The 20,916-nt window shown below is 38.9% G+C and overlaps 2 protein-coding genes across 3 annotated transcripts; one reads left to right on the forward strand and one right to left on the reverse strand.

Moving 5' to 3' along the window:
• Positions 1-752: 752 nt before the first annotated feature.
• On the forward strand, positions 753-1,932 carry TfIIA-S (general transcription factor IIA subunit 2). Its single transcript, XM_076126639.1, has 4 exons — positions 753-1,015; positions 1,085-1,212; positions 1,292-1,398; positions 1,771-1,932. Exons 1-4 carry the CDS (start codon positions 944-946, stop codon positions 1,788-1,790), a joined length of 327 nt encoding a protein of 108 aa, XP_075982754.1. The 5' UTR covers positions 753-943; the 3' UTR covers positions 1,791-1,932.
• Positions 1,933-3,207: 1,275 nt separating this feature from the next.
• LOC142980840 (proteasome activator complex subunit 4-like) lies at positions 3,208-19,670 on the reverse strand. 2 transcript variants are annotated; one of them, XM_076126380.1, is made up of 25 exons: positions 19,194-19,670; positions 16,472-16,612; positions 16,139-16,255; positions 15,620-15,748; positions 15,277-15,321; positions 14,885-15,095; positions 13,359-13,512; positions 12,832-13,009; positions 11,335-12,759; positions 10,977-11,151; positions 10,382-10,678; positions 9,905-10,167; positions 9,317-9,562; positions 8,698-8,942; positions 8,289-8,416; positions 7,754-7,942; positions 7,177-7,378; positions 6,239-6,435; positions 5,952-6,070; positions 5,746-5,879; positions 5,324-5,508; positions 5,039-5,201; positions 4,636-4,860; positions 4,416-4,561; positions 3,208-4,331 (listed from the first exon to the last, which is right to left on the reverse strand). In XM_076126380.1, the coding sequence occupies exons 1-25, from the start codon at positions 19,421-19,423 to the stop codon at positions 3,957-3,959; spliced, it is 5,919 nt and encodes a 1,972-aa protein (XP_075982495.1). In that variant the 5' UTR covers positions 19,424-19,670; the 3' UTR covers positions 3,208-3,956. The 2 variants fall into 2 exon arrangements, with proteins under 2 accessions (XP_075982495.1, XP_075982496.1); XM_076126381.1 differs by lacking the exon at positions 15,620-15,748.
• Between the last annotated feature and the right edge of the window lie 1,246 nt (positions 19,671-20,916).

Consider the following 20,916-nt stretch of genomic DNA (forward strand, 5'->3'; position numbering starts at 1 on the left):
AAAACAGTATAATTTAATAACTTCTATTAACTTGACATCGCTTTAAATTTAATTATAAAACAATACTTGGTCATCATAGGTCAAAAATAAAATAAATACTATAAATTTTAGGGAGGTACCTAGAGCGGCTAGATCATACTAAAAAGTTAAAAACTTTAGTTTGCGCGCGCTTTCTTGCTTGTGTGACCTGGACCTGTCAGATATTTGGGTTGCCATTCATTGCCTTCTGACAGACATCACCTACGGGCTATGAGTTACGACTATGATTTTTTGGGAATTCTGTCCTAATCAAGGCATATCGCTCATATCAATAAGTAAAGTTACTTGTAATTTGTAAAGTTTAGCCCAGTGGGATACAAGTAACAGGTGATATCCCGGTACCTAATATTTCACATTAATTTATTAGATTATTACTCTTATAAGTCTATGATCTATGTCAATTTTTAAAGTCAAAAATCTCGGTACCTACCTACCGTTTTACTTCAGTCGGAAAAACATTTGTGTTTATGAATAGTTTAATAAAAAAAAATTCTTGCTCCTAAGATATGACGCATACGATACACATGACGAATGAGTATTTTAAGGTTAAAAAGCCCAATTGAGAGGCGCATATATTTTTTAGACCCTAATTTACAAAAGCCCTAACAACAGGTAAGAATTAATTATTACACTTCAAAAAAACCTTTTACTATTTTGTTCCCCCTAAAACCAGATGGAAAATCGCTAACTTGGCAACCCTGCCCACAGATGACAGAACTACTGACATTTTGAGTATTTCAGTTTGAGTTTTGATTAATTTTTTTAGAGCTTTTGGTTTGTTTGTCTTATTGTCGTTTCACAAATCTTGAAGGTGGACGTGAGTTGATAAGCTTCATCTTATTAAAAATAAACTATTTATTGTTATTCGATTATATTTTATCTAAAACACAAATAAACAGTAGTGATGTCGTATCAATTATATAGAAACACTACAATCGGGAATACCTTGCAGGAAAGCCTTGATGAATTGATACAAGTAAGTTTTGTTTACATAGATTATTGTGTGCAAATATTGAGCATATAAATAACCATTTTAAAATTTCAGTATGGACAAATAACACCGGCGTTAGCAGTGAAAGTATTGTTACAGTTTGACAAATCTATAAACCAGGCATTGTCGAATAGAGTGAAATCAAGATTAACCTTCAAAGCAGGAAAATTAAATACATACAGGTATGTGCATAATATTTCCCTAATTTGTTGCCACTTTAAGGTGGGTTAGAGTTAGTTCTAATTATTTTTGTTATTGCAGGTTTTGTGATAATGTGTGGACTTTCATGTTGAATGATGTTGAGTTTCGAGAAGTACAAGAAGTTGCCAAGGTTGACAAAGTGAAAATTGTGGCATGTGATGGCAAGAGTGAGTATAGAACTATTTGTTGTATTTGTATTCTAAGTTAACATGCCTCTGTGCCATGTGGGCTTATTACTAGAAGAACTAATAAGGAATAATCATTGGATGGTTAGATAATATCATACCTGGTGTTGTAAACTATCAAGCTAGATTTCACAAATACTATTTAAATGCTCAAGAACTGTAATGAATCTTCAACTTTCTATAATTTAAAGAGACATTAATGTATCTAATCTAATTGTGGGAGAAATGAGTGAAAAATGTACATGTAGCCTTGGAACAACACAAAATTGTTAAGAAACAAGGTTCATTTGACCAATAGGGCTATTGACTTTAGTTTATTATGAATTATGTTTTAATCATACTTCTTCTTTTCAGATGTTGATGACAGAAGATAACCTTTCGAGAGCAAAATGCATTTTAGGTTTAATATTACTACATAACTTCCAAAATACGTGATGAGAATTTCTTGATACTTTTAATTTATATGCAACACAATTCTGGATACATTTGGAAATAATTAAATTGTTTGCGTGGTGACATACTTTGTTTTTCTTTTCATTTGACAATCTGAATAGTATACATGACTGTGTACATAACACATCATGCACATTAGGCACAGTGGTCACACAGGACAAATATTTGTGTGATGAGCATGAGTATCTGTTCTGAGTTTGATTGTTAATTTATATTTTGAAGTAGTTATGTTTATCAGTTACTAGCTGACCCGCGCAACTTCGCTTGCGTCACATAAGAGAGAATGGGTCAAAATTTTCCCAATTTTTGTTACATTTTTTACTGGTACTCTGCTCCTATTGATCGTAGCGTGATGTTATATAGCCTATAGCCTTCCTCGATATATGGACTATCTAACACTGAAAGAATTTTTCAAATCGGACCAGTAGTTCCTGAGATTAGCGCGTTCAAACCAACAAACGCTTCAGCTTTATAATATTAGTATAGATTTGGTTACCACAGCTAAGGTGCTTAGTTTGGAATCAAAACATAGTGTGTTAGTTGTAAAATGATATTAATTTATTTATACTCAATTTTGTAGTATAATGTGTAGTAGAGCAAAAATACACTTATGTTTTACCATTGGGGCACATTTCTATGAAAGCAGAGTTTGTAGAGCAGAGTTTAGCAGAAAGCAATTCAACCAATGGCAATGTTTCCACTGTTATAAATTGACCACTTAAAGCATGTTAATTGCAATCAATAGTCTACTCTGTTTTCGTTGAAATGTTCTCTTAAAGCACTGTCTTATGTAGTAGGGAGTGAGCCTTTTGCCATGTGATGGGTTACCATTGAGAATTCTTCTAATGTAAATCAGACAAGACTTATGGACCTGCAGATAGAAAAAATATCCATGAAATTGGGGGCATAGGTATTAATTACTTAGTAATACAAAATTAAGAAAAACCCCATCTTGTGTTTGTCACTAGATTGGTGTGCAACATTTTGAGTAGGCAGCTTGTCTAGTCTCTTATGCTTAGATGCCTAATATTGTTTTCCCTCTTTCTCCTCTATAGAACTTGATGATCATCACCATATACCAATATGATGTGCCAAAGCATTCCCATCCAGATTTAGTATTAACTTGTAAAAGTCATTGCCTATGTGTGTGCCCTCGATAATAAGGAAATTTACTCCACATGTGGGTAAGTATTAGATAGCTCATTAGGCAGAACTTTGACTGTTGTATTTTTACGATATGATATCCCACATTTATAAATTGTGAACCCTTATTAAAATAAATACAGGTTTATTTATTGATATATGGGAAGACTATGATTAGAAATAAAACACTTTAGTTGATTATTTATTTAATGTAAGTAAGTATAACATCCTAGAAAAGAGATATTAAGTAATAATATATTTATACATGTATTTACAAATTCCTAACACCGAATGCAGATTTATAGTTATGGAAACATGTAAGGCGGCAATAAGTGCCACAAGACTTGGTAAGTTTTCATCAAAAACACAGATCTATCCTGTATCTGCTATACCAAACCACTTTTAAAATATGCAACAAAACTACAAAACAAATAAAAAACTCCAAATAGTGGCATTATACAAAATAATGTCATGTCCAGCACTCTGACCGTCACCCGTAATTGTAAGATACAATATTGATGAGTCGTGAGCCACCACCATGTGATATAGGTAATGCTTTTATGTACCTTTTAAAGTTAGTTAAATTTAAAAGCCTGTAAAAAACTGGAAAGACTACTTTGATTATCGCAGATATAATATTGATAAAAACTACAAAGCCGTCGTAATTTTTGAATAAGGCATTTAAAAGGCAAACTTAGGTTTATACGGAGAGACGTCACCTCTCACGACTCTAACGATGCGCGTTTTTACATAATTAACCCGCAACGCTCACCGGATACCTCCACACTTATTCTATGACGATTCATAATAATTTCCAACAGATTCAATAAAAACAAACAACCTCGACGAAACAAAAATTTGAGTCAACGTAAAGCTTCAGTCATTATCACAATAATCGATTCTCGCTTATCAAGTAAAGAAGCCGGGCGTCCGTGCGCGCACGCTCACGCGCAGTAGGAGGGCGGCGAGGTGAGATCGGCGAGCAGGTCCAGCTCCTCCTCCGTGAGCTGCTCGCGGTGCTTGGGCCAGTCGTCCTGGTGCGTGCGGCGGAAGTCGGCCAGCGCCGCGCGGATGGCGGCCGGCACGGGGTCGGGCGCGCTCGTGTGCCGCGCCAGCTCCGCCAGCACGTCGCCCAGCGCCGCGCCCAGGCTGTAGGGCCGCGACGCCAGGTAGGCGCACAGCCCCAGCACGCCGCAGTGCCGCTCCACCAGCTCCTTGGAGCGGCAGCTGCGCATCAGCGCGCCGATCGTGCGGCTCTCGTCCGGCAGCGCGCGGCAGTGCATCAGCCCGGTCAGGAGCTTCGATGCCGCTTGTCGTACCTGAAAATAAACGATCGTTCATAGTCGTCCGCCTCCCGACTTCGAATGCTCGAAATATTCAAACAATATAACGAACGACATTACCTCGAGCCTCGGATCTCTCATCAATTTGAGCGCAAACTTCTCGGCGCGAACCGCTCGTTCGACCTTGTCGCACAGCATCGGCAGCCCGTAGAAAAGTAACGGTTGAGCGAAGTCGAGACAGGCGAGGCGAGCCCACCACGATCGACCTGAGACGATAAAGCATGATTCATTAACGATAAGCTTTCGAGAGTAAATTAGAAACCAATAAAACGCCACTCACCGAGCGCGAGCGCGTCGAGGTGCTGCTGCGCCACGTCGAAGGCGTGCGGGTCGTGCAGCGCCAGCGCCAGGCTCGCCAGCAGGCCGGCGGCGGCGCGCGGCAGCTCGTCGTGCGGCTGCGGGGGCCCGCGCGCCGCCACGCCGCACGCCACGCGCGCCAGCGAGTAGTGCGTGGCCGCGTTGTTGGCCACGCCGCGCACGATCACGCCCATGCAGCCGCGCAGCACTGGAACGAACACACACGTTATAATATCCTTCGCCGCCCGGGAGATACGGCAGCTCGAACTGTACGCTCGTCACGACTAGTCACGAATACTATTTTGTCGAGCGCCTAAACTTTGTATGTGTCAGGATTTTTCTCTACAATCATAATCAGTGTTCGAATCTCATATAATATTACATACCGGTAGTGAGCAAGTTGAGCGCCTGCGCATGGTCGCGGGGCGCGGGCGCGGCGGAGTCTCCTGCGAGTCGCAGCGCCGAGTCCAACCGCGCCACCAGTGCCTTATCGATTCGCGAAGACACTACACCCGAGCCCTCGGTGTCTGATGACTCTCCTGCCTCCGGCTGTAGAGAACATTTTAAGATATTTCAATTAAGCAAGTCGGGTAACTTATCAAACAACTACAGACAGGTTTGACTGCCGGTAATGGATTTGTTTCTTTAGTAAGAAGTATCGTGTAGTGTACCTGCGGCGCGTCGTCGTCGACGGAGGCGTGGTGGTCGTGCGGCAGGCGCGGCGCGTGCGCCAGGCGCGTGGCGACGGGCGCCAGGTCGGGCGGCGCGCGGCCCCGCGCCGTGCCGCCGCACTCCGAGCTCTCGTCCGCCGCGCTGCACTGGATCGCCGCCGCCGCTGACGCCGCCGTTTTTATCACTGAAATATCAATCAATTTATAACCATCCGTGTTATTATTTGTTGCCATTAGACTGTTGAGAACGTTAAAAATTCTGCGATAGGCTTATTAATATGAAAGCTTCTAGTATAACGATCTTTTCAGCAATTGAGAAAACGTTTGTGGAGTTGAAAGTACTGTATCTCTAACCGTATCTATTACTCTTTAAACAACAAAATAGGGTTTGAAAGAATAGTAAGTAGGATATAAACACATACCGATATCTCCATGTTTATCATAGAGCGCGGCGAGTCGAGGCTGCACCGACGCTAAGAACTCTGCCAGGTTGGGGGCGCCACCGCTCTGCCCGCCCGGGAACACTAGCTCCGTGTCGAATATCGTCATCAGTAAACTGCAAGTTACAACATTATTCATATCGTTTCTTCGATTTCCATTTCATTAATTGTTATTAAACGGTTATTACCTGCCAACAGTTTCCCGAACATTTTGATAGGGATGCTGTATAAAGTTGGCTTCTTCCAGGCGTTGCAACAGTTTAGCAGCCAGTGGCGCCGCACGCCATCTTAGCGATCCCATGGCACCCTGATAAAAAAAAAACAGTCAATAGTTTTTTTTTCATAATTTTAAATAATTTTCATACACAAATTTAGGAGACCTATTTACAATATTATTTATCATTATACTCTGTAACTACGTGCACATACACTGAAAAAAAGTGTACGCGTACGTACACTATCCAAGAGCATGTACCTGCAGTGCATAAAGCCTAGCGCACACGATAAACGAGGCGTCCTGGTCGGGCTCGGCCTGTGTGGCGGGCGGAGGCGCACACAGCTGTAGCAGGGCCTTCAGCACGTTGCCACCTCGCGCCGGCTCCAGTTTCTCCGCACCAGTTGCCATGCATGTGCCCCAATCCTCTAGCGTTTCGGCCGTCACTGACGATAGACCTGACAGCATATGAGTAAATAGTTAGCGTGTGTTAATGCCGAAATTTTTCAAATAAAAACCAAACAGTCTCTGAGTATTTCCGTGAATAAATATCTGTCGGGAATTTGTAAGTTTGTAGTAGGTAATTTCCACGGCTCCTAGGGCATGCCATGATTTGTGGCGCCCGTAGCCAGTTGCGCTCACCGGTCGGTAAACGATTTGTGGGTTAAGCAAACCTTGGCGCGGTCATTCCATGGATGGGTGACCGCATAGTAGTATTTAAACAGGGCGTCTCCGTGCTTCGGAGGGCACGTAAAAAGTCGGTCCCGGTTGTTGTCAATTGAGATAACAGCCACGTCAAAGGCCTTCGAGCGGCTTGAACAACTTTGACACTAGGTTGACCACTAACCATACGATAAGAAGAAGAAGGGCATGCCACGCTTTTAGCCGATCTGTCGATATTATATGTACAATACTGGGTTATGATTACCGGGCAATGAGAGTGAAGGAATATAAGTTTAACTGATGATGAGATGAAAATCGGTTGAGCCGTTAAAAAGTTGTAGGGGGTGAAAGTTTAGGGAGGAAAGGAAATATACTCGGATGGGGTCTCAAATAGCTTCGTATGATGAGAAAGTTGGTGGAGGGAATATTAGAACGGCTTAACCTAACTAGCCAATCTATAAAATGTATAAAACAAATCGGGGGCTTTTTTAATTTTTAATTTATAGTTATTGAAGAAGAGGGTATTATGTACTTACCTGCTTCAATAATATCCGTAGCCTTTTGGTACATGTTGAGAGCGCGCTCCCGCGGCCAGTAGCGCGGTGCCCGCAGTGCGGAGGCGGCTATCTCTGCCGCGAAACGTTGCTGTGATTCTTGAGCGTCTGTGGCTTTAGCGCAGCGAATGGCGTGCTCTATGAACTTGTCCGACACTTGCTCGCCGAATTGTGAGAATAGAATCTGTGAAAAACAATGTGTTAGCTACTGATCTAATCATCATCTCCCAGCTGTTATTGTAATATTTGTAATATATTGTTAGTCCAAATTTATGATTCATTATCATCCTTGTCTTCACCCTATCCCACGTTTCATAGACTCGGTACAGCATGCATTACTTGTAATAATACCGTAGCATGGGTGATTTGGCTGATTATTAACAACCAAAATTATTTGACGAGATAATGTATAAAACAAGAATAAAATGAAGAAAAATTAAACAAATCCTGTTCCGTATATATGTAACAGCTATTTAACTAAAAATATATACTTGAAACAACATTTCGGAGAGAATATTAAACTTGAAGCATTTTATTAATTTTCCAATGTAATTTTTACCTTAAAAAGAGAGAATCGTATGCCATTGAACTTGTCCTTGCCCTTCTTCTCCTCGACAGTGAGGAACGTGACCAGTTTGTCCACATTGGCGTCGTCTGTGAAGAACTCGTAGATGAAACGTTCACCTTCTTCCATCTCCTCGGGCCGCAGGTCTGATGAGAACGTCTGTTGCGATGACGGTGCTGCCACCTAGCGTTAGACATAATGAATTAGGTTGGTTTGTGATATGTTAACTTCGATACAGTCAACCTGGGTAACTTTGAATCATTTGGGTAACATTGGCAGTGGGAATTTGAACTAGTTTCGATTATTTTTTCATATGAAACCAACACAATTGATAAAAGTTTGCAAAACTAAAATAAACCTATATCAATTGTGTTGGTTTCATATGAAAAAATGATCGTATTTTACTACTTTCAGAAAACACTTTTCAAAGTTATTCTTGGACAGTACTGCGGTCAGTGGTCAATCTAGTGGTTATTAAAAAAATACAATTTGTCTTATAAATTGGTATATTTAACGTGCAAATACATACCTCAAGTTTCTCAGGCCAAGCGTAGAATCCATATTTAGAATTCCTGACCCAGGGTTTCTCCCATTCTTCATCAGTTTTAGGTATATTGTCCTCTGACCAAATAGCCCATTCCAAATCTTTTCTGTATCCTAAAAAAAGAAATGAGACATGAAATTATACTCAAAATAATTTAGGTAGATTATTTACTTCTTATCACCTGCGCGTGCGCAGACGTTCGCGCTGGGCTCAAATTTAATCATTTTTTATTATACAAAAAATATCATTATTCTGTATCTTTTCTATTAATCCACTTTGGTAGCAAACAAGCAAACAGTCTGCCTGATAACAATTAGGGATTTTTAAACCAGTTTACCACACATTAGCGTATTGTTAACAAGATACTTTTAAGATTTTTTTACAGTGAACTTACCAGGTACTCGTTTCTCGGGTTTAGGCACACCGGCGACCTCATAAGGGTTGACGAACATCTTGACAAGCTTGTGTTTCCTCTGCTTCAGTACATAGTGGGTGAGGCGCTGTGCAGTGCGGCGCACGGCGATGTCGTCGTGTAGTAGACTACGTATTGCGGCGCGGACTGCGCACACTGGGTACGATGTTTGCAGCGATGGACAGTATGTTAGCATTTGCATTGCTAGTTCAAGGCGACGCCATTGACTGAGGAAAGATGAAGATTCAAGTATTATGCTTGAAATAATAAGTATAAAGAATTGTTCATTTTAAGATGGGGATAAGTAATATGGGATTAAAAGACTATGGAATAGTAAAACATGTCAGTCCACAATTTGCCCTTACAAATCATACCGGTATATTATTGTAGGTACCATAAAGAATAAGAACGTTACAAACGTTTACACTTTTGACTAAATAAAAGTGGAATACACTCTGTAAGAAGATAACACGCCATATTCTCAACATTACATCGTACATAAGGATTCAATTACAAGTAAACAATAGTCGTCTCATAACTCTACCTAAAAACAAATTAAAAATAACCCTAATATAAAGAAAAATACAAAAAATCAACTCACACATTAGGCGTCTCAACGACTTTGACGAGCTCATTGATGACTTCGAGATATATCTTCTCAGTTTTATCAGAAACAGCCAGTTCTCTATCTACAGCCGTATTGAGCAGTTGCATGAACGTCGCATCGTTCAGCTGAGCCTCCGTGAGGAGGAGGGAGGCGGCCTCCACCGCGGCCGACGACATTGTGAGCCGAGTGTTCACTGAGGGAAAGTGACGGTGTAACGTGTCACTGAATGCTTGCTCTAACCTGTAAAGATAATACTGTTGTATAATCTATACTATGTAATACTGATTTGCTTAAATAGGAGAAATACTTAAGATATTTTTGGGCAGTAAAAAGAATATTTGGCGCGGTCAATCATAATCATAATAAAAACGTGTGTTTATAACGCTATAGTGAATTATTGATAAAAATGTTTTCATTACTTTGACAATCGACTACTATTGATTGTTTGATCAACCAGTCTATGTGTCCAGTTAGAATGAATTAAGCTATGATATACTTAAATCCTGCAATAAAGTTCATAAAATCAGCTCCCAAATACTTATTACCTGCACTTAAGTTGACAACATAATATAGAAAACTCACCGAACCATACTAGGCTTCTCACTCAACGGTGCATTAAGTATAGCAGGCCAGAGTACTCTCACTACGTCCCAGTCTTGCTTAGCTATCAGTGGGCCGGCGCGCGGGCCCAGCATCATGAACAACATGCCCTTGTGCTTCGCGTGCCATTCATCGCCTTGACCTCCCTTACGCAACTCCTCGCCGAGAGAGGGAACCAGTGCACGGTAGGAGTACGGGTAGTGGGATAGCATCCAGTATAGACGGATTTGGGCTAGGATGCGCACCTGTTGAAGTAAATTATTTTGTTTTAAAAGGGTTCACTCAAAATGTTTATGCAGCACAATACAAAGTTCTATTTTTTAAGTTTGGCAATAGTTCATATTATTTTTGAAGACACAACCCCCACCTACAGAAAACACTGAAAAAAAATCTATTACAGTGTATCTACAGACGTTTGTATGTTATAATAAAGTATTAATAAAATAGTCGCAAACTCACCGAGCTATAAGTATTGACGGACAACTCAGCGAGCGCATGCAGCGCTTTCAAAGCTGAGGGTGTAATGCCGGCCTCACACACGAGATCATATCGGGAGTCATCGTGTAACCTCGCCGCGTCGGCGGTCAGCATCCTGAGCCGAGCGGCCCCGGCGCCCCGCCCCCCACTGACTCCGCGCCCCGTAGTGGCTCCACCGCGCCCGTCTAGTGCACGCTCTAGCGCGCCGTATGAACGGAGACGTGCTTCCAAACCCGGCCCGCCGCGGAGACCTTTCATTACTACTACTCGCTCCCACACCTGTGACAAAAATAAACAATATAACCAAAGTATCTAGTAATAAGATACTACTAGCTATTAAATTCCATTTCGAAGACTCGAAATTCCAAAATTGTCCCGCGATAAATAATGAAGGATGATGTTATCAATATCAGAAATTAAACATCTTTTCTTTACATTTTCGATGGTGATAAAATGAGAGGTGAGACTCGAAGCCGCCTCCAACACAGTTGGAAAGCTAAGCTGATCGATTTATAGTCCGTAGAAAAAGGTATATAAACAAGCAATGGCAAACAAGTTGGAAGTTTCAATACTCTACCTGTATAAGCATCTCAAGTCCGCGCGTATCATCACTCTTGTCGGCAAGAAGACGCGCTTGTACGTCAAGTAACAGGCGAGTGACGGCGGCGCGCACGTTCTCACCGTCCAGTTTCACTTCGTACTTCACGCCGCTCGTGAATGGGATGCTTGTGGCTGGCACGTTGGACTCTAAACTAAATGGACAAAAATATTCAATTCAAGAGAAGTTTTAATACTTCTTCTGGGTTACGATAACGTAACTTAAACGTGACTTAAAAATGCAATGTCTTCTGATGATCGATGTAGTATTCTTAAGCATCAAAAGAAGGGGTGACCAATCTGCTATTGAAGAAAGTAATGGTTCAAATTATACTCACAGTGGTACAGGTTCTTCATCCGGCGGCGGGTAGAAAGTACTACAAGCGAGTACAGCATTGATGATATAAAAGCTCCTAAGTCTACGTTCCCGACACATGTCTCTTTCCCCACTGAGCCATTGCCTCAGGCGAACTGCTTCAGCTTTCAAGTATCTATCCAAGAGCATTTGAGCACACTCAGCTTCCTCAGCACTCGGCACGTGCCATTTGAAGTCAGTATCCTTCAGCAAACATCCCGAACCCCACTCACGAATAGGCAACCATTTCTCCGGGGCCGCCCCATAGTCCTTAGGAGAACTCCTCCACTCTTTCAAATCAAGGTAGCAGAGCGATGTCAGAATATGACTGAGGACCTCACAAGCCCGAGTTAAAGCGTAGATAGCGTGCAGTTTCAGCGCCCTATCTAAGATAGGAATAATATCTGGTATGTACTTGAGAAGTACTGTTCCGTCGCATTCTACAACATGCATTAACAACACCAGCCTGTACATAAGATCGCGGGGCGGATTCTCTTCGTGCAATGTCTCGTCAGTCGACAGAATCTCGGTTAAATCCTCACACAATTTAGGCAAGAAAGCAGACAGCGTTGCTTCAGAATTGATACGAGCGAAAACACGTAGTAACACACCGACCATACTACCAGAGACATTGGTTTCAAAAGTAGTCTCTGTTGCAAAGGCTTTGAACTTTCTCAATGCCTCGTTGAATATTTTAGGAGAGCATTGCATTAAAACAGCTGTTGCAGCTGAAGATATAGCTGTTTCCATGACAGCATCGGTCTTGCTGCGGACACAGTCAGTTTCCTTTGTGTCAAGCCTGACGTGCTCCAGCACACTGGATTCAATAATAACGAACAATCTGTCCATGAATACGAGGACGAAATCTTCAAACTGCGCGGTGGACTCACAAGTCAACAGCTCTTCTTCTGTCAAATCATCCCAGTGTTCGTGAGCAGAACTGCAGTCAATAATTGGTACCATCCAAGTGAATATGAGGATGAAATGTAGTGTGACTACAGTTTTTTTAATGTCGTTGGGATCCAAGCCTGGCAAGACGGCCATGAGGAAAGGTACAACGTGAGTTGGTCCCTCAGGGTAGCCGGAGTCAGGGCCACGGAGCATCGGCCTGGCAACAGCAGCTACGGCAGACATGGCTGCGGTTACTCTATGAGGTTCAGTGAGTGACGTGAGCGAAGTCCTCAGTCTTTCTAGCAATGGTGGGACTACAATAGCAGGACGTAATGTAGCCAGGTTCTGTAAGGCCACTGATATATCGAGTGAGCCGCTACGACTGTAAACGGCCTGCAGCGTCGGTTCAAGCACAATGTGCACAAATTCAGTGATATCTTCGTCTCTCAGACGGTAAGGCTCCGGAGTTTGATTCTCCCAGCTTTCGGTGAATCTCTTCTCTCTTTCACGTCGGATTCTATAACAAAGTATTATTGTAAAAATAACAGCCGTATTAATGAAGTTCATGTCCAGATTATTTCGTTTTTACCTGTTGAGGAATTCTCTGGCAAGTTTTCTGAGTAGGTCCCTTAGTTTGTAAGACCAGCGGCCAGAGTTGGCGCTGTGCAGGTAGCTCTCGACGCCGGTCAAGAAGCAGCGCAGATGTTTCAACACTACGCCGTTGGGACTCATGCTCCACACTATCCATGATGCTACGTGTTTCATATCTGTAGGACAAATTAGCGCATTAATTTTCGAGTTCATACTAAAAATTTCTTTGTTATATTGAGATACACTTATCTAAGTTACACATATAAAAAATATAAAGAAAGGGCTGCTGTGTTTATTAGACTTAATCATCACAATTTCATGTCATGTCAAATTGAAAATTGCAAAAGAAACTCAGACTGTTTTTTTCTTTAAGGAATTGTACCTAGCCGAGACCGGCATCTACGTTTTACCACTAAAACATCGAGAACAAAGATCTAAGTTTAAAATAACACGCTATTTAATTTTCAGTACATAACAATTGGCACTACACTAGGACGTTAATAGATATAACAAACATATACTTGCCTAGAGAGTGATTCCTCGTGATCTGCATATCTTTGTAACTGACGGGCAGATTGAGCGCGTGGAAAAATCTCATGAACATCTTGGGCACATGCGGCGTCCAGTCTATAGCGCCGGGGTTACGCTTCGCTAGGCCAGAGAACAGCGTCATGAGGTCCTAAAAGCAACATTTGGGAATTATAAAATAATACTATTGCAGATGGACCGTTAGGACGTGCAAACACATACAGAAATAAAGTAGATTCCCATAGCCCCTCTAACACTGTCACCCCGAGGTGACAACTGGGAATTTTCTTCCTACTTGTATTCCCAATTGTAACCCGGGGGGACAGTATTAAAGGGGACAACTGGGAATATACCCAGAAATAAAACGCAAGATAAACCATAAACGTGTATATTATACCCAAAGGTATTTTTCCCAGACAAAGAACGCAAAAAATATCAATTACTCAACGTTTAAAGCGCTTCATTAGTCTCGAAACATTCTTTAAAGACATGGTTGGAACACATTTTAATTCATACCTTACTTAACCATTAATCATTGAGGTACGAAAATTCGAGCTAATGAGCAGCGTTTGCATACTACTTTACATGTCCTTGAGGTCGTTATTTATTGTTGTGTTGATCTCAGATAAGAAATGTACATATACACGGTTATTCACACAAACAATGTTCTTAACATACTTAAATTATATAACAACTGACTGAAACACTAACAGTAAAGGCAAAAAGCAAACTAAAGCACGTATTACTTTTGCTCGCAAACCACTTACTGAAGATCAGTAATATACAAAAAGGTATAAGCACTTTAGGGAGGAAAAGTATGTTTTTTCTAGCATACGAATACCATAAACCAGAAGATTATGGCCTACTACCGCCGGGTAATTTATGTAACAAAGGAGAGGGCGACACGAAAGATCAACAATGGTCAAAGTTTCAATGAGCTACTAACTCGCAATCCCATCCCTAAGATTGTTTAAATAAGTTACAAAATAATATGTACGAGCATTGATATATAATCATACAGTTTTCAAGCTGAGGTATAATGAATGCAACTATTTAAATTGCAACAATGTTTTTTTAATGTACAGCTACACTACCTCTCTGATGATAGGTAAAGAGTTATTCTTGTCTTCGCCAATAGTTGAAAAGGCGGTTACAAGAGATGCAAGGATCTTGGGATGACATTGGTATATCTATCTATACTAATATAATAAAGCTGAAGAGTTTGTTTGTTTGTTTGTTTGTTTGAACGCGCTAATCTCAGGAACTACTGGTCCGATTTGAAAAATTATTTCACTGTTAGATAGCCCATTTATCGAGGAAGGCTATAGGCTATATATCATCACGCTACGACCAATAGGAGCAGAGTACCATTAAAAAATGTTACGAAAACGGGGAAAATTTTAACCATTCTCTCTTATGTGACGCAAGCGAATTTGCGCGGGTCAGCTAGTTATAAATACAAGAAGTTTATACAAAGCGCTATTTTTCGGACTTTGGGTGGCTACAAATGTTTAAATTCTCACCGCAATCCCGCACTGTGCATTGTAGCAGGTGTCCCACAAGGTCATGATCTCATCGAACCACAGCAAGTGTCCTTGGGCAGCGTGCTCGGGCGCCAGCGCGACCGGCAAGAACACCGCCAACTGACCTATGATGTGTGTGTCCGCTGACCAAGGGTTTATCTGAGGTAGTAACTCATCTAATATCTCCTTCGTTGCGCTTACGTCGAAATACCTGAAATAATATTTAGTTTTTATTGACATGTACTGGTATCAAATGTGTAATGACATTGCAATGTGCATGCAAGTTTAGAAAGTGATTTATTTTAATGTAATAGAGTGTACAGTATACTTCAGAGAAATAAATGTATATGACAATATGGCATTGTTCTTTAATTGAAATAAGAGTTACTTACGGTCTTGCACATTTCACCATCGATATGTATGACCCTTCCAAGGAGCTGAAAATACATTAATCAGATTAGTAGAACAACTCTAAGAGAGCGTATATTTCACATGCACAACCATCCACCACATCCAACATAGAATCACTACAATACAACAAAGTCGCGACTAACCGAACAAAAAACAATTTATTCATCATCAACATACGGTTGATAATCAATAAATCATTTTTATTCAACCCAGAGAAGATAGACATGTATGGGAGTTGCCGATGAATGAGCCCAGTCCATCTACCACCAAATGTGCGAACAATAAGCGTGTTCCCAGAAACTTATGTTGTTTTCTGTTCATTACGTGGGCAGTTCGCTTTCATCTTGTCCTGAGAGGCCGAACAAGTCAAGGGCGCCGTCTAGCCCGTCTCCCGACAGGAATTTGCGAATCATATCGAGCATATTGACTTCTTGTTTGCAAGAACGCTTTGGCCTGAACACACATTATACAAAGTGTAATCGTTATTTCATTACCATTTCCTGAATGTTATATAATGTGGGTAATTAGAATGACTTGATTAAAAATGGTTTGGAGTAACTACGTAATATCAATACATATTACAGGTAAAGGTAGCTATGAGTAATGCAACGATGACGTCACCATTATCAAGCGACTTGTACGCCATCGCCTGCACGTTCAAATATAAATACTTGAGTCTACGTACTCCCTACGTCATGTAAAAGGAAGTGTCGAGACAAAAGTTGGCTCTCAATTTGATGACTTATACATACGTAATCATTTGTAGGTTTGAATACTTAAATGATTGGTTTATCTGATTCAGATCCCGAATCGTGGGTGAATAAATAAATATTAACAACTTACGTTAGGTAGTGATACATTCCAATATGTGTGGAGTTCTTGTCGAACAGTTTTTTTCCGAGCTCGTGAAGCGGCCGCCATGGCAGCGTAAACTCCTCCGGCGATAGCAGTTGTCTTTTCCTATTGAAATCAATGCATTATCAATTAATGTGACAATCTGTGCCAATTATCCCGAGTATTTAAGACTGCCAAGAATACAAATATTTTGTTACTAGAATAAAAACTGTGTTCCCGATTTCGTAAGGGTGATTTATGTTCCTAAAATTAGATATACAAATGTATAGCAGATTCGATTTAAACGTAACATAAACGATTTTTTAAAACTTGTATACTTACTTGGTGAGCATTAGGAACATGGTAGCAAACTTGTGAACTTTGCATGGTTCTAGATCTGGAATGAGCACTAGTTCATAAGCTAGTTTAATCAGTGCTATGTGAACCTCTTTTGAAAACTTCAATCCATGAATTCTTATATATCTGAAAGAAAAAATGATTCATCTGTAAAGCGAGTCTTGTGACGCGACGAAGAAGCATAAAAAACCACATCGTCATTACGACCAGTCTGGAAGTAATTGATTGTAGGTCAGTCAAAGTCATTTTGGGAATCAAATCTAGTTACCTACTTGCAGTACAATATATGACGTGATCTCCAATTGAGAAGAAAGATTTTATTATATGCTTGTCCATCTCAAAGCAGACATGGGGTGAACGAGATGTGTGGGTGGAATTATTTATTGTATAAATTGAGTTATTTTTGTAGCTTATAAAAATGCCCGCCTTAACTCTTTTTGCATACAAAAATAGTTTCTTAAATATGTTTTTCAGTAGAATGAAAAATATTATGTTGTCTGCAATGGAATTACTGTCACAGTTATGTTTTGCACAAAATCTGCAGGCAGCCAAATGATTTCTTCTATATATCTAATGTATGTTTGTATTAAAACAAAAAAAAATGTCTAAGTAATACTGATAACATAAAGCAGTGAATAGGGTGATCACTGCACCATTCACACCACCAAACATTTATCAAATGCTATGTTTAAAATAGCATAAATTAATGATCAAGGCTCTAAACTAGACCTAGAAAGTATATAATAAAGCATATTGTATGACAGCTAACATAACAAAAGGAATGGAGCACTTATTATTGCATGTTATCTCAGGCCAGGTGTATGCTACAGGAAGCACTGGGTGCCAGCCAGCACATTGGAAACTTCTAATACTTGCCAAAGGTTAACCAAACTGAGATGTAACTAATTGAATAATATTGTACATATGTATATTTATTGTGATGTTTTAAACATGCCTGAAGATAATAATCTTATGCATAAACTCTATGACAGTAAAATTCTGAATTCTTATTTAGTTACTTTAAAGAAAGTGATTCCAGGCATGGATTAGTTAACATGCCTTAAAAAAAGTTACTGAATGTCAGTGTGATTCATATTTACTCCCAATATATTTTTGGTTTTTGGTTGGTTTGGTATCTTGTGTGTAAGGTAAAGGAAAAATATCTAGTAAACAATATTAGAGTAAATATTCTTTCCAACTTAAAATTAATGAAAATAAACACAGCCTTTCATATTGAAAAAGTATAGATTAAATGGATTTTAATGTTATAATCAACTTTACTAAGCTATTAAAGAAAATAGGCCATCAATATTTTGTGACATAAATAAATTAATATAGGATAATTAATTGTTATTTATTTATGGATTGAATTACACAATAAGGAAAAGCTTGTAAAGGGCCTATGTTTATGATCATTGCATCATTATTAGCATTGCCATAGAACATGATAAGAAAAGGCATTTTAAAACTTAAAGCATAATATTATCATGCCTAAAAAAGAATCCTGAATCTGTCTTTATCTATTACTGTCAATTGTCAAATCAATTGCATTGTTTGACAAAAAAAAAATAAGAACATTGGTTCGAAAGTGACAGTTTGTTATTCTATGTATCATGATGATATGATATTTTTAATGAATGAATGGTTACAAAAAGCTCTGCTTCTAGTTCTCCACAGACTATAATGAAAAGATAAAATATTTTTTTTTTTCAAATAATCACTTTCTTGTTTTTACAAGTTTCATGTAGCATTATGATTCAGGACAATAGAAATTAATAAACATATTGAATGAATAATGATTTTGCGATATGCTTCTGTCATGATGAAAAGACATTTTTGATTGATCAGAAAATCTTTCTTCACCAACTAAATCACATTTTTTTAAGATGGAGTACCTAGTTCCAGAGTCAACTTTTTAATACCATTTTTGACATAAGGAACAAATGCTTTTAATGAAACAATGTTGCATATACAGTACCTAGTGTCATTGGATTGTTTTTGTTAGCTGTAATTTTTAATGACTAAAATTATGAAAAAATAATTTCAGTCGAAGATCTTTTGAGAATAATTAACAGTTAAAGATCAGATTATACCTTTTTCATACAAAAATAATTTTACTTTTGCATATTATTAAAACATTTCATTTTACTTTAGCAATAAAGAAAGTTATGTTTTGTATTCACCAATGAACAACTAGGTACTTTGTTTTGACATTGATTAGCATAAATTTAAGACCTGAATAGGTATGAATATAATGATCTTATGTAAAAGAGCATGCCATGGCTTTAGGGTCTGGGGCTTGAAGGAAAAAATCTATATGAAATAACTTAAAAAACTGATTCACATTAAATTTAGAATAGTGATAAATAGTTTTACAAAATCTTTTACAGCCTCTTAGTGTTTAACTCTGCTGTTAGAAATCTAATACAAGTTTGTAATCATATTGTATGTGATAGAATGCATAGATCCTCAATATTATTACTTTTCGTTGTAATTACCAATGTACTAAATTCTTTACTTTGTAGTAATTTCAACCAATAGTGATGGATAATTATCATTGAACAGCCTACAATTAATTATTACTGATAAGTTTCTACAACAATCGGAAAACCTGTGAAATTGGACTGCTTCCAATTATGTATTATCATCTAAAATGCACAGCTGTTACCTTGAAGCAACTGACTTTATAAACAAAACTGATATTTACTTCATGAGCCTGGAAGACCAGACCCCGCAGGCCGGCTTCATCTCCCGCAACATCACAGCTTTTGCCAGGTTCGTCTTCACCTGCTCCAGGAACCTTGCGGACTCCTCATCCAACTCGGCGGCATATGGCAAAATATGATTCGTCAATATTTCCTTCTGTGGTTTGAACCCCAGAGCCTCTATTCGGTCTGGGGTCGTCACCAGAAACTCAAACTCATCGTCCTGAATCATATTGAGCAATTTACGTTGTTTATTGTCCGAAAAATATAACAAGTCACTACGGTATGTCCTTTCGATTCGGCGGCCACATGAGCACGCCTGTGGATTTACACGGTGCACGTCCGCGAATCACGACTATTGTACTGTCATTAACAAATCAAATTAACATTGAATTTACACAAGTCATCAAGATAACACTGAAAGAAAATCCAAATCGCCAAGTCAGTCGAAAGGTACGTTCCTTTACACAAAAATTTGACATGCGTCATTTTACTGACGTCACAATCCCATGTTTGTCTCATTCTACGCATGTTATTTCTATAAAGTTATTTCAATAAAATCATTCATTTATTTGAACTATTGAAGATTATTTATAAGATATGCTGGTAATTAGGTTAAGACCGATATTTTTTTTAAGTGTGGGTGAACAGGTTTTTATATCCCTACGTAACTTAATATCTTTTTATGAAATAGGCCACTATAAGAACGTTGGCGCGCTCACTAGCCTTTCGCCTGGATCCTAAGTTAGCACTTATGATTCTATTAGGTAGTGCCTTTGCCGTACCTTATTTAGTATGTAATTGATAATATCCACCTAGTTTTGGAATTCCAACAAAATTTGAGGCACTTATAGACATAATGGTATGTGATCAATTCATAACAATAAAAAGAAATAGAAACGAGTAATGGTCATGTTCAAGACAAAGAAAAAATAAAAGGATCAGATAATTTCAATATTTTATTAAATTATCAAGCAGATTATAAATGTAATACAACTTTTAGGTATGCCTGTTGATTATCGTAAGAGCACTGGTATGGACACTACATTTTTTAACGACACGAATTTAATCTTTCTTCTCATTTTTTCTAATAAATAATGATATAGCACCTATTATGAAAGCACTTAGTAATAAATATTATGTATTTAAAATATTAGTAATTGATCAGGCACAACTAACTATTTGGAACGCGCGTACTCGCACGTATCCGTTTACACTGTGTAACGTATACAAAATGACATTACTGGCAGCCAGTTACATAGCTTATGAATAAATATCCGATAGCCTTTCAGCAAGATAAAGTAACAGAAAATGAATAAAATAACTGTCAAAATTTACTATCGGATACTTATCCAGCAGTTTTTAAACTGAGCCCAGCACTTGCATTGTCGTACGCAGGTCCAGATTATGGCAGTAAGTAGCTCGTTTCTTAATAAATAATTCCAGTACACAGTTTGGAAAATCTCTAGATATAATATGCGGTTGATTAATAGTTCCGTATCACAACAATTTGGTAAATATATGGGAGTATAATCATTTAAATTTTATAATCAACAATATCAGGGATACATATAAATTTTCGATAGACTATTGTTTATATTCGATTAGTCGAGTTTCACTGAAACGAGGTAGTAGTGGGTATTATTTTAATAATATTTTAAACACACAGTAAAACACTTATTATCACGCCCGTCTTTCCATAATATGAAATTAAAATGACCGTCT

This window comes from Anticarsia gemmatalis, chromosome 19 (assembly GCF_050436995.1).
Source record: "Anticarsia gemmatalis isolate Benzon Research Colony breed Stoneville strain chromosome 19, ilAntGemm2 primary, whole genome shotgun sequence".
NCBI classification, from domain to species: domain Eukaryota; kingdom Metazoa; phylum Arthropoda; class Insecta; order Lepidoptera; family Erebidae; genus Anticarsia; species Anticarsia gemmatalis.

Excerpts from the sequence above, each read along its gene's own strand:
- TfIIA-S (XM_076126639.1), top strand. The coding sequence starts at position 944 with ATGTCGTATCAATTATATAGAAACACTACAATCGGGAATACCTTGCAG. Across the intron at positions 1,016-1,084 it reads GCCTTGATGAATTGATACAA|TATGGACAAATAACACCGGC; the intron begins GTAAGTTTTGTT and ends TTAAAATTTCAG. Across the intron at positions 1,399-1,770 it reads TGTGGCATGTGATGGCAAGA|ATGTTGATGACAGAAGATAA; the intron begins GTGAGTATAGAA and ends TCTTCTTTTCAG.
- LOC142980840 (XM_076126380.1), bottom strand. The coding sequence starts at position 19,423 with ATGATTCAGGACGATGAGTTTGAGTTTCTGGTGACGACCCCAGACCGA. Across the intron at positions 8,417-8,697 it reads ACCCGAGAAACGAGTACCTG|GATACAGAAAAGATTTGGAA; the intron begins GTAAGTTCACTG and ends TTCTTTTTTTAG. Across the intron at positions 5,880-5,951 it reads GTTCGGGAAACTGTTGGCAG|TTTACTGATGACGATATTCG; the intron begins GTAATAACCGTT and ends TGTAACTTGCAG.